The sequence below is a fragment of the Myxocyprinus asiaticus genome, chromosome 34 (genome assembly GCF_019703515.2).
Source record: "Myxocyprinus asiaticus isolate MX2 ecotype Aquarium Trade chromosome 34, UBuf_Myxa_2, whole genome shotgun sequence".
NCBI classification, from domain to species: Eukaryota; Metazoa; Chordata; class Actinopteri; order Cypriniformes; family Catostomidae; genus Myxocyprinus; species Myxocyprinus asiaticus.
Window position 1 is genome coordinate 42,803,001 of NC_059377.1, and position 12,262 is coordinate 42,815,262.

At 39.1% G+C, this 12,262-nt stretch overlaps 1 protein-coding gene across 1 annotated transcript in view; it reads right to left on the bottom strand.

Moving 5' to 3' along the window:
• LOC127425101 (sodium-dependent neutral amino acid transporter B(0)AT3-like) overlaps window positions 1–10,639 on the bottom strand; it is an 11,606-nt gene extending 967 nt beyond the window's left edge. The window contains exons 1-12 of the mRNA XM_051670753.1: window positions 9,083–10,639; window positions 7,276–7,416; window positions 6,172–6,309; window positions 5,898–6,079; window positions 5,707–5,817; window positions 5,499–5,611; window positions 5,162–5,290; window positions 3,454–3,610; window positions 3,159–3,363; window positions 2,663–2,822; window positions 2,390–2,552; window positions 1–1,732 (exon numbers count right to left, since the gene is read on the bottom strand). The exon at window positions 1–1,732 is cut by the window's left edge and continues 967 nt beyond it. Of these exons, the coding sequence (XP_051526713.1) occupies window positions 1,511–1,732; window positions 2,390–2,552; window positions 2,663–2,822; window positions 3,159–3,363; window positions 3,454–3,610; window positions 5,162–5,290; window positions 5,499–5,611; window positions 5,707–5,817; window positions 5,898–6,079; window positions 6,172–6,309; window positions 7,276–7,416; window positions 9,083–9,239 (1,878 nt within the window). The 5' untranslated portion in view covers window positions 9,240–10,639 and the 3' untranslated portion in view covers window positions 1–1,510. The remainder of the gene's footprint in view (window positions 1,733–2,389; window positions 2,553–2,662; window positions 2,823–3,158; window positions 3,364–3,453; window positions 3,611–5,161; window positions 5,291–5,498; window positions 5,612–5,706; window positions 5,818–5,897; window positions 6,080–6,171; window positions 6,310–7,275; window positions 7,417–9,082) is intronic.
• Between the last annotated feature and the right edge of the window lie 1,623 nt (window positions 10,640–12,262).

Consider the following 12,262-nt stretch of genomic DNA (forward strand, 5'->3'; position numbering starts at 1 on the left):
GCAAGCATATAAAAGACAATAAAATTAGATTTAATCTCAAGACTGAAAAACAAAGATTACAAAAGCTACATATTTTGAGTTTAAACACAACATACTCATAACACTTCAACTCTTGTCTCCTGCTGAATATATTGCAAATTATGCAAACAAATTTGGGAAATAGTCAATGAAGTTAATTTTTTTTCTATTTTTTTTTTTTTACAGTAATAACTCATATTTCTCAGAGGTTAAGGTTTAAGGACAAATTTGTTTAGTCACAGTGATAGTGAGCCATTTTGGGTTTTTTTTCCAACTGCAATTAAAACCATTTAACCTCCTAATACTCCACGTCCACATACATGGACATTATGTTTTGGCTTTGCTATAGGCTATGCATAATTTTATTTAATTTAAACCAACTGATCTCAGTTCCAGAGACTCTTGGCTGCCATTAAAGGGTTAAATTTCGAAGCACTGAGTTACATGACAAAACACCATGGCACCGTCTTTGTCTTTGGGAGAAATGGCAACAAAACAACATCTAGTAAGAAACCTAATTAAGTATTTACATTGAAACCTGTTTGAGTCAAAAGATTAGAGTCTCTAGTTTCATCCGAAATCCCATTTTAAAAATGTCATTGATTAATCATGAAACGGCACGCTATTAAACACAATGACCACGTACGTGGACTATAGGCCAATTGTCCTTAAAATATCCTATATTCTCTGTGCATTATGAATTAATGGATGCATCCAAAAGCTGAAAAATGTTGCTTTCAGAGGCTGTATATGGAGTTAGGATGAAAATAAGGTGCATTTCAAACTGTCCTGAGACCAGTGCAGACAGACAGCACACTGGAGGTTAAGTCATTCACTAAATAGGGAGCAAGGGAGCATCCTATAGTTCAGTAAAAGTTCAGTTTCAGGCTGCAGATGATGTTTGGATCACTCAACATGTTTGACACAAATGTGACAATGATAATTAGTACATAGATTCAGAATTTATAATGTATCATTTTATTTTAACATGGTTGGCAGTGATTGGATGATGCTGGACATTACTTTGAATCTGAATTAATTATGATAATTTCTGATGTAATGTCTGTAACGTCTAAAAACATGAATAATCAACACTCCTGGAAACATAAACAATTTAATTAAAAAATCTGACTTTTTATAGCTTGGTATTATTTAAAATTTCATATCTTAGTCCTGCTGTCCACATATGAGGACATAATTTTTTAGGAAAACTATTTGGTTTATTTGGCTATTTGTTTTTAAGAAATTGAACAATGCAGTTAAGTCATATTAAATGAACTGTTTGTGTTTGGACCTTACAGGTCTGCAGGTAAAAAAACAAAAAAACAAAACATCCTTATAATCCTGAGATGGAGTTTCAAGTGTTTGTAGACTTCTCCAGAGAAAAAGTCTCTCCTTCATCCAACCGTGAAAGTCGACACACACTTCAGTGCAAATCCATCTGTATAATATCACAGGAGCTCAATAAAAACCTGAAACTCCAGAGTCTCTTCTAGACCGCTTTGAAAGAGGACTTGATCTCGCTGTCGAGTGTGAAAGCTTGGTTGTCGTAGGGGTTTGGGTGGTTGCTGCTGGTTAGTGACCTTGTTTGTCGTCTGATCAATCTGTAAGCGGCCACGATGGGGATGGAGATGACGGGAACAGAGCTCAACAGCACACAGATTGCAAACACCCAATCAGAATACGGCTTCTCTTCGGTCTCTGGGAAGTTTTCCTGCATGAAATGCACAATATAATGTCATGGTAGTGGACTAATGGTTCAGGATCTACACAACCCTGCTGAACAAAACAGCCTAGACCAAATAAACTGGTTCAGCCTGGAACCAGTTAGTTAATTCACCCAAACATGAAATCTTTCCACAAAATCTAATTCACGTATATTTAAATATGCCACATAAGACTCATTGCGCCAGGTTTGAAGTCAATGATGCAAAATGTCATTGGTTCTTGTGTGACAAAACTGAATACGAGTCTGAATATGTGGATATGTGTATATCATGACTCTTCCTAACACTCTACGACCCATCATTGTGATGTTCCTTCTACTTCAGTATAACTAAGAAGGGTATAGCTGCAGACATTGCTCCAAAAAGGAACGTAAGCTCCAAATTGCCATTGATGGTACTTCAATGGAAGTGTGAGTGGAAGTGACACCCCTTTTGGAAGTCTCCAGCCTGCAGCTATACCTACTTGGTATAACCTGCAATAAATTACTTTACATCTATGTAAGGCTGTATGGAACACCATAAGTGTGATAACTACATAGCACTAGGAATAATTTCCTATAAATATTTCCTAGTTGCAACTTCAAAAGATTCTGCTTTTGCAATCTTTTTTTATCAAATTGCATGTAGATTTGTCTCAAACTCACATATTCCGGGTTCCAGGCGGGGTATGTGGGATGTTTCTGCACCTGCACGACGATGTAAGCCACCAGAACGACAATTAACATGAGAGGACTGATCCCCATCCAGCACACACGCCAGAAGATGTTCGGTCTGCGTCCCGTCATGTACTCGATATCATCACTAAACCTGAAATGCAAACGGCAGTTTTCAGTCTCCAGGTTTGTCATGTGTATTGAGATCTTTCTCATGTATCATGAGAACATAAGAGGATTTTCATCTCTAAATGTCCAACCCACTGCTTCATGCCGTAGAACACGACGACACCAACAATCTCGAAAAAGGCAATGACAAGGAGCGGAACAGAGCCCACGTAACTATTGAAGATCTCCAGCCAGTAGTTCCCAGAACCCAATGTGAAGATCAGGGCCACCACAAAGCACACCACACAGATGAGAGCTGAGGAACCAGAGAACATGAGCTACAATTAAACAAACTCAGAGAGAGAGAGAGAATTGATATGACAGCTCTTCCTTTCCCGGTCTAGACTAATTCAAGCTTCAAATGGTAGTGTCTGTCTAGTGTATTACGTTGTTTTTTCATGGTATATTTAATGTTAATACAATAGTCCGTTTTTGTAAAGGGCATACTACAATTAATTAATGGCAGAACAGAGGAATTTTTAGTGTTCATAACATTAAATCATTAAATATGTGGTCTATAGATACTTTAGTTGTTGTATGTCCTGTTGACTTCTAAGTTACCCTCACACTTACGGTTCTGATTTATCAGTACCTGTGAAGAGTTCTTTTGGCATCCACTTTGGAACCATGTGCAGGTCGAGCAGAGGCGTCAGGACACCCTCAAGATTCCCAAACATGGAGGAGAGGCCGAGACTGAAGAGCATGACGAAGAACAGCACTGCCCACACCTGAGAGCCCGGCATCTCGATCACGGCTTCTGTGAACACGATGAATGCCAGACCCGTTCCTGAAGCACTCTTGATAAGAGAACGTTTTCAGTAACTCTGATATTTCAAGACATTGTATATGCATTGATTCATGATTTTTGTACTGTCATTTACATTTACCTGGTCCAGAAAGCTTTGGAGGCTGCAGTGTTTGAGGTTCAGACTGGAGAGTTTATCTGGATCTGACGCATTTAGTGACTTCAGCCAGCTCTCGTAGTTCTCAGCTGTGATGTTTTTGTCCGCGACATCAAAAGCATTGATCAGATCCAAGATGTTACTGCAATATGCACAAGTGCTGCTGATCAAATCTCATGTGTTCATGCATTATGTGATAATACCAGAGTTTGAGCCAATACCAGACCTTCCAAGACCCAGACCGATACCACACCCCCCTAAGACCCAGATCAATACTAGACCCCCCCTAAGATGCAGAGCTAGACCAAACCCTCCAAGACCCAGAACAACACCAGAACCTCCCAAACCAATACCAGACCCCCAAAGAGCCAGACACTTCAAGACCCAGACCAATACCAGACCTCCAAAGACCCAGAACCTCCTAGACTCAGACCAATACCAGACCCTACCAGACACAGCACAATACCAGATCCAGATCGATTTCAGCCCCTCCCAGGCCCAGACCAGTACCAGACCCCCTTAAAACCCAGAACAATACCAGAACCTCCAAGATCTAGAACAATACTAGAAACTCACAAACAAAGAGCCAGAACCTCCAAAACCCACACCAATAGCAGACCCCTAAATGCCCAGACCCTCCAAGACCTAGACCAATACTAGACCACCAAACACCCAGACCAGTACCAGACCCCTTAAGATCTAGACCCAGACCAATACCAGACCTTTTAATACTTAGACCAATACCAGATCCTCAAGGAGCCAGACCCTCAAAGACCCAGACTAATACCAGACACAGAACAATACCAGACCCAGATCGATTTCAGCCCCTACCAGGCCCAGACCAATACCAGACCCCCTTAAGACCCAGAACAATACCAGACCCTCCAAGATCTAGAACAATACTAGAAACTCCCACACAAAGAGCCAGACCCTGCAAGACCCACACCAATACCAGACTCCCAAAGGTCCAGACCCTCCAAGACCTGGACCAATACCAGACTACCAAACACCTAGACAAATACCAGACCCCTTAAGATCTAGACCCAGACCAATACCAGATCCCCAAGGAGCCAGACTCTTAAAGACCCAGACCAATACCAGACCACCTAAAGATGAGACCCTGCCAGACTCGGACAATAGCAGACCCCCAAAACCTAGACCCAGAACAATACCAGACCCCTTAAGACCTAGTCTCAGACCAATACCAGACCTTCCCAGACACAGAATAATACCAGACCCTCCCAGACCCAGATTGATTCCAGCCCCTTCTAGGCTTAAACCAATACCAGACCCTCCCAGGCCCAGACCAATACCAGACCCTTCAAGACCCAGAACAATAACAGACCCCTGAAGTCCCATACCATTGCCAGACTCCCTAAGACCTAGAGCAATTCCAATACCAGCCCCAATACCAGCCCACCTAAGACCCTGATTATCACCTTTAATATGCTGGAAACTGAATGTGATCTTGTATAGAGACATAAGCCAAGACCCAAATCCAGACCAAGACTTTTAATTTTGAGACCCAGACCAAGGTCATGTTTATGTGATCACACAAGACTTACTGATGGTTTTGTATTTTCCCATCTTACAAGTTCAAAACACATGTTCAAAACACAAATTTTATAGTTTAAAACAATATAACATCATAACTGCAAATAGTCTTTAAAGTTTGTTGAATATGAGGTGTCACCTGTTGATGCAAATGTTGTAGTTAGATGTGGCTTTAAAGCCCAAGATGGCAAATATTGGAATAGAAGCATAGAGAGATGTTGCGCTGTTAATGCATCCCACAACTACAGCATCCCGTTCACAATCATTCCTGTAACAAACACACGCACACAGGGACCCAAATCAATAATCCTGATACATTTACACTGCTATATTTATATACATTTAAATTTTTACTAAAGCAAATCTGATGCAGATTTTGGAAGGTTAAATGTTTTGCTTTTGTAACTCCATGTGTTTTTGGTAAGACATTATGTGAAGCCTGTATATAGTTAAGAAACACAGATGTGCGCTCATACTTTTTAGGATTGTAACTGGAGAAGGCAATGAGTCCTCCAAATGCCAGAGACAAAGAGAAGAAGATCTGTGTGGCCGCATCTAACCACACCTGAGGGTCCATCAGTATTGTCCACTACAGAAAGATGATTACAATCAAACCTGCAGCCTCCTCTACATACTCAATCATGCACACTTTACATTCATTTACAGGACATTTGTGTTACCCACGTCTGGTGTGAAGAGGTACCGGAGACCATCTGTGGCACCGGGGAGAGTGAGGGCCCTCACCAGAAAGATCGTCAACACCAAGTATGGAAAAGTTGCAGTCACATACACAGCCTATATACACATCACATTACATTACAATCACCAGCATCTGTGATGGTTTACTAAACAGCCGTGGTGTGTTCAGTTCTCACCTTGCCGATCGTCTCGATGCCCCGAATGAAGCAGATGTAAACGATACTCCACGCCGAGGCCAAACACACGACCAGCCACCATTGCAGTGATCCGCTCTGCTCAATGTCTGGAGAGATGTTAAGCGTCTGTCTGTACCAGAAATAATTCACGGGAGTGCTCACAACACATTCTTCTACATATCCTGTAAGATATGAGCACAGATATTACAGCACAGCAGACTCTAAACAAAAACTGATAAGAATGTGCATATAGAAATGGCCTTTCTCTGTGTACCTGTGAGATTTTCGTTTACAGGACATTGACTCCAGGGCAGAGGTTCTTGAAATGAGTGAAAGAAATACCACAGCACCCACGCCAGAATAGTGTTGTAGAACAAACCCACCAGAAATGAGATAATCATAGACGCCACACCTGCCAACACACAACACATTTCATACAACTGGTATTATTTTATTAGGGGTCCAAGCACCAAAGGTATCCTATTGTACTTGTACTGATTTTCTTTGTGTTCTTCTTCTGCCATAAAATTGTCTAGGTGTATGAAACCGTAAATCATAGAAACCCCAAACTTGGCCAGATGGTTTCAAATCCCAACTGCTACTCAGGCATATGTACACACCCCATCTCTAGGTAGCGCTATAATAATTACATTTGTGTTTTTGCTCATAAGTCCAAAACCGTATTGGCTAGAATGAAAATTATTTTTCCTCTGATTCCTTGAGGCAATTTCATTTCTGTCTAAATGGTCCATAATGACTGATTAACGTTATCTTGTGAGCATAATATCCCAACATAATAAAACTTGGTACATATGGACAACAGAACATTCTGAGGACATATGCCAAATTTCATCCAATTACGATGCTAGATGGTGCTAAAACTTTAGAAGACCATAATAGTGGAACTGTGATCAAAGCAATTGAAATTCGACACCAAAATCAAGTGTGTCCACAGCATCCACAAGATCTATTCTGGCAAATTAGGTCATGTTCTTTTCACTTGTGCTTGGACCCCAATAATTGCCACTTACAGCAATATTTATATTATTTAGTTTATAATTTAATAACACATCAGTGTTTCAAGAAACAGTTTCTCCGTTTTAATGTCTGTATTATGGTCTAACAATACATGAAATATTTGCTCTTAGAAAATCACAAACCGTTGCAAAAGCTAGATAACTTGTATGACATTAAGGCTAGGTTAGATTATATCTACTGTGTCATTTCAAAAATATTTAAATATCATATTTATGGCAAGAAACTTAAAATCAGAAGGTACTCTGGCCACCTTAAATTTTCTCTCTCAATAGAAAACCTTTTGACTGCTGTGGTAAAATGAAGCCATTGTCAGACCTTCTCTAGAAGTGTGTCAACTTACCCACTCCACCCAGCAGAGGAGAGATTGTGTGCCAGACACCAATGCTGCCCTTCCTCAAGCTCTGACCAATTGCCAACTCCAGATACAGTAACGGCAACCCTTCAAACACCAGTGCGATCAGGTACGGGATCAAGAATGCACCTGACACACAAAAGGATAAAAATTAAATTAAATAAGTTAAATCATTAGCTAAATTTGAGGATGGACATATTGATTTTCAAAATTTTAACAAACCATAAACATTTTACTAAGACACTGTGCATCTTATCTCGCTCCCTATGACGTGAATCAGTATCATGAACACAAATTCAGCCACTGGCATGGGTGTTGATCCACTGAGCATTTGGACACCCATGACTCAATCCCCTGCGACACGATTACGAGGTTGTGCATTGAAATGCAACTTGTACCCAGATAGCACATGTATATCTCAGAGATGTCTGTATTAGATCTTTTCATCTGGAAAGCATAGTTTCTAATAAACATCTGCTAAACATCTTAAAAAGATCAGATTTACAAAAATTCTGAATCATAATCATCTCAAAGACTCCTGCTGAATGTCTTATTAACATCCAAGAGGAAACGGCCAATAAATGTATTGCAGATGAGCAAACAACTTAAAAAATGCGTCTTCTAGATGTACACACACATCAAATAGATGTCTGGGTGATATACATGTACTATCAGGGGACATAATTGCTGTATAAATGACACTATCCTGCATTTTTGTTGTAGATATTAAAACGTGCATTGCTATTATAAAAGATAAATTGCATAAATTAACATAAAAATACAAAGGAGTGTATTTTTAATCTCTATTAACTGTAATATTTAAAAGATTGTTTCCCTTTCATGCAAATTAATCAAACAGAAACTTAGAGGAGGCTACAGGCAGCCACAGTCACACCATGTCCTAACATGACGGCCGTGATAAAATATATATTTTCTATGATAGTCAGAGTTTTTGTCCTAACCAGCAGTGATGAGCGATGGTACATTCTATCGATCGCTTGTTTTCTATTTTTGGCATCGCTGTGAACTGGCACCGGTCCAAAAACCCTAAGAAAATAAGGCTGGGCATAGAAATGCATCAATTCTCCGACTACAAACTCTTCAGTCATGTTTAGTAAGTGCTGTTCTCTGTTTTGTGACTCTTTTGACTTTCTCACCTTTTTCGCCTCTCATGAGTTTGCATCCCTGATTCATTATAATTTTTATATTAAAAACAGCTGTAAATGGTATCTGAATGATATAAAAGCACTTTTTGTGATTTATTTTGTGTTAACTGATTTTTGTGTGATAAACGTACATTTGATTTCATTTAAAAAAAGATTTTTGAGCATATTGTTGTGGTTGTTGATTGTCAAATTATTGATAACTTATAGTAATATATGACAGAATGAAAACTAAATACTTTCCACCACTTTCTAACCTCTTAAAACCAATTTTATACATTAGAAACTTTTTTGAAGCTAAATAGCTCAATATAATTAGTAGCTGATTCTATCTTAAAGTTCTAAAGAGGACATATGTGACAGAATATTGAAAATGAAAATAATAGCTGTGAGTTTTATTTCTGATGTTTATTTCTGATCAAAAGAAAAAAGAAAACTGAATCTGAAACATACACCAAAGTGAATATTCTTAAACCTCTCAAATCTGTAACTTGTCAATCACTATGTTTGGATATACATATCATCATTTTGTCTTTAGTATTATTCTACCAGTAAAGATAAACTTTGTTAATGAACTAAGAAATCGAATCACAGTTAATTAACATCACTGAAGTTCTTTGCAAGTGTCGCACCTCCTCCGTAAATCTGGCACAGGTATGGGAATCTCCATACATTCCCTAATCCCACTGCAAATCCAATACATGTCAGCAGATACTGGACCTTATTGTCCCATTTGGGCCTCTCTTGAGTTTCAGACTTCTCACTGATGACAGAGCTGGACGTGTCCATCCTGAACTTCAGAACACTCCAGATCAAACGTGTGGATGCACTTGTCCAATGTGAAGGTCCAAGAGGTTTATTCTGAGCTCTCGGTCATAGGTGGGTTATATACTGCAGAAGTAACTATGAGATGGGTGTAAATTATGCATTTGTTTAAAATGCGATTGCACAGAGCGTTTAATGAATAACCCCTGATGCTCATACTCTACCGGGAATGGTATTTAAATCCTTGTTTTAACTGTAAAAACTGCTATGGTTGCAAAGGTCATGTGTGTTTGCTGCTGTAATATCTCATAATCCACATTATGGTTTTATTTTGATGATTACACTAATTTCACATTGCTAAAACAAAGTCCTTTCTTGTAAAAAGGGGAAGCATGCACACAGAAACAATTAGGCATGTTGAATGCTGTGAAATAAGCTTAAAGAAATGTAAACAAATTAATTAAAATGGAAGATTAAACCAGGAAATGTGACAACCATTGTAAATTGCACTCAATGCAAATTTAGTAAATAATTCTGCAAGATATTCTGCAACACGCCAGTGCACAAACAAATGTCTTATGATTACTAAAGTTTGATTTGTCATTATATCCTCACACAATGTGTTTAAAGACCAACAGATCAATTACCAGACAGAGGTTAATCATAGTGTAGATATAAAATCTGAGAATTCTTAGAAGAATAATCCACAATGGACTAAAAGATAAACTGGCCATAAAGTGCTCTTTACACAAACACAGCCTGAGTGTAGCATTTCAAATATGGTTTTTGCTTGAAATAAAGGTATACTGTCTGCAAAATAAGGTTTAAACATTTTCTGTTAATTTCAGTCACACTTGACATTTCATAACATCTCAAGAATTCTATAAACAAATTAATCTCCATTATGATTAGATCAGTCAATGTGACCACACATTGAATATTTTTCATAACAAATCTATTTGCCCCACTAATAGGTTCTGTAAGTGATTTTTTTCAAGGAAAGGTATGGAATTTATTTGTACTAATCCCTGAAAGATATTAATGAAATAAATGTTATGAGATATCTCACCGGTCTCTAGACTCTTTAATAAGCAAACAAAAATGTGTCCACGGATGCTTTCAACCTGTCAGTCATTTTGCACATTCTCATAGTATTGTAGTTACAGCGAATGATTGAGGCTTAATGCCATTTTTATGCCGTGTTGTTCATAACAGTTGTCAGTTGAGGGCGCTATTTTGCTGCTGTTGTTTTTAACAACCGTTTCTTCATGATATCGTCTAAATAAAGCTAATTTAGTATCTTTGGAGTGCGGGTTTTGGAAAGAGGGGGCATGGCTAATTCAACGGCTCAGCTTGACAGTTTGTAGAAATTCTAGAACAGCTATGCAATGTGTTTTAAGGGGCACCTTTTCTTACCCCAATTACTTATTGGACCGTTTTAAACCAAATATTTGATTTAATCGCCTTGATCAAAACTGAATATGGCAAATAAGAATTGTCTCAAAATAAATGTGATGATTTCATGGATTCTTATTAGCAACATATATATTATTATAATAATAATTATTATTATTATTATATATATGATCAAAACTGAAAATAGCAAATAAGAATTGTATCAAAATAAATTATATATATATATATATATATATATATATATATATATATATATATATATATATATATATATATATATATATAATTATTATTATTATTATTATTATTATTAAATAACAGATCAAATTACCTCAAAATAAAACTTTAGGCATTGCATGCACTTATCTAATAGATCACACATTTTGCAAAACAGGTGTGTGGTGATGGAGCGCTGGTTTGTAAATGGGGGCGAGGCCAGGAGGAATGAATAGGAAGGACTCGCACCTGTGTGTAATTTCCCTAACAGCTGTTCTGTGTTTCAGTGTGTGGTGTTGGGGAGATATAAAGGGAGACGGGAAGCCCAGAGGAAAAAAGCTGATCCCGAGTGTGTGTGCCCTGTTTGGTGGAGAAAGAGCAGAGATTTATGTTTGGCTGAAAAGCCCTGCCTTCGTTTATGTTCCGCTGAAAAGTGTATTTTCATTTGTCTGAATAAAAACTGTATTTGAGACTGAGAACGGCGTCTCCCATTTCCTCTTGTCCAGATTAACTGGGGAAGTGTTACAGTGGTGCTGAAACCCGGGATTTGTGAGGAAGGTACGCTGTCATGGTGTCCTCACCCTTTGCATCTCATCAAGACTCTCGCCAGCATCCACCAAAACCACCATCAGACACTGCTTGAGCTGCACCAGGAGCAGAAGCAGCGCTCTCAGGCCCTCCTGTTGTATATATTCACCCGTCGGAAGGATCGGGTTACATCCGCTACAGAGACGGAGAGTGAACTAACCTCTGTAGCTTCGGCCGCGAGAGCTCTCTCCGCGAGGGTGGTGTTATTTCCCTCGAAACGAGCATAAAAAGTATTTAGCTCATCCGGGAGAGAGGCAGCGGTGTTCATGGTGGAGTTTTTATTCCCTTTAAAGTCCGTGATGATGTTAATTCCCTGCCACATGCTTCTAGAGTTGGTGGTGTTAAACTGTCCTTCAATCTTGCTCCTGTACTGGCGTTTTGCGGTTCTGGTTTTTCGGAGGGCATAACTGGCTTGTTTATGCTCCTCCGCGTTCCCAGAATTAAAAGCAGAGGTCCGCACATTAAGTGCCGCGCAAACATCACTATTAATCCAAGGTTTCTGATTCGGATAGATCCGTATTGTTCTGGTCGGAACCACGTCCTCTACGCATGTTCTGATGAAACACATTACGCTATCAACAAAAAGCTTGATGTCGTCATCAGAGGCGGACCGGAACATCTCCCAGTCCGTGTGATCAAAACAGTCTTGTAGCGTAGAATCTGATTGGTCCGACCAGCACTGGATCGTTCTGAGGGCGGGTGTTTCCTGTTTCAATTTCTGCCTGTAAGCGGGCAGAAGCAGAATGGAAGAGTGGTCCGATTTGCCAAATGGTGGGCGGGGGAGGGATTTGTAGCCATCCCGGAAGGGAGAGTAGCAATGGTCCAAA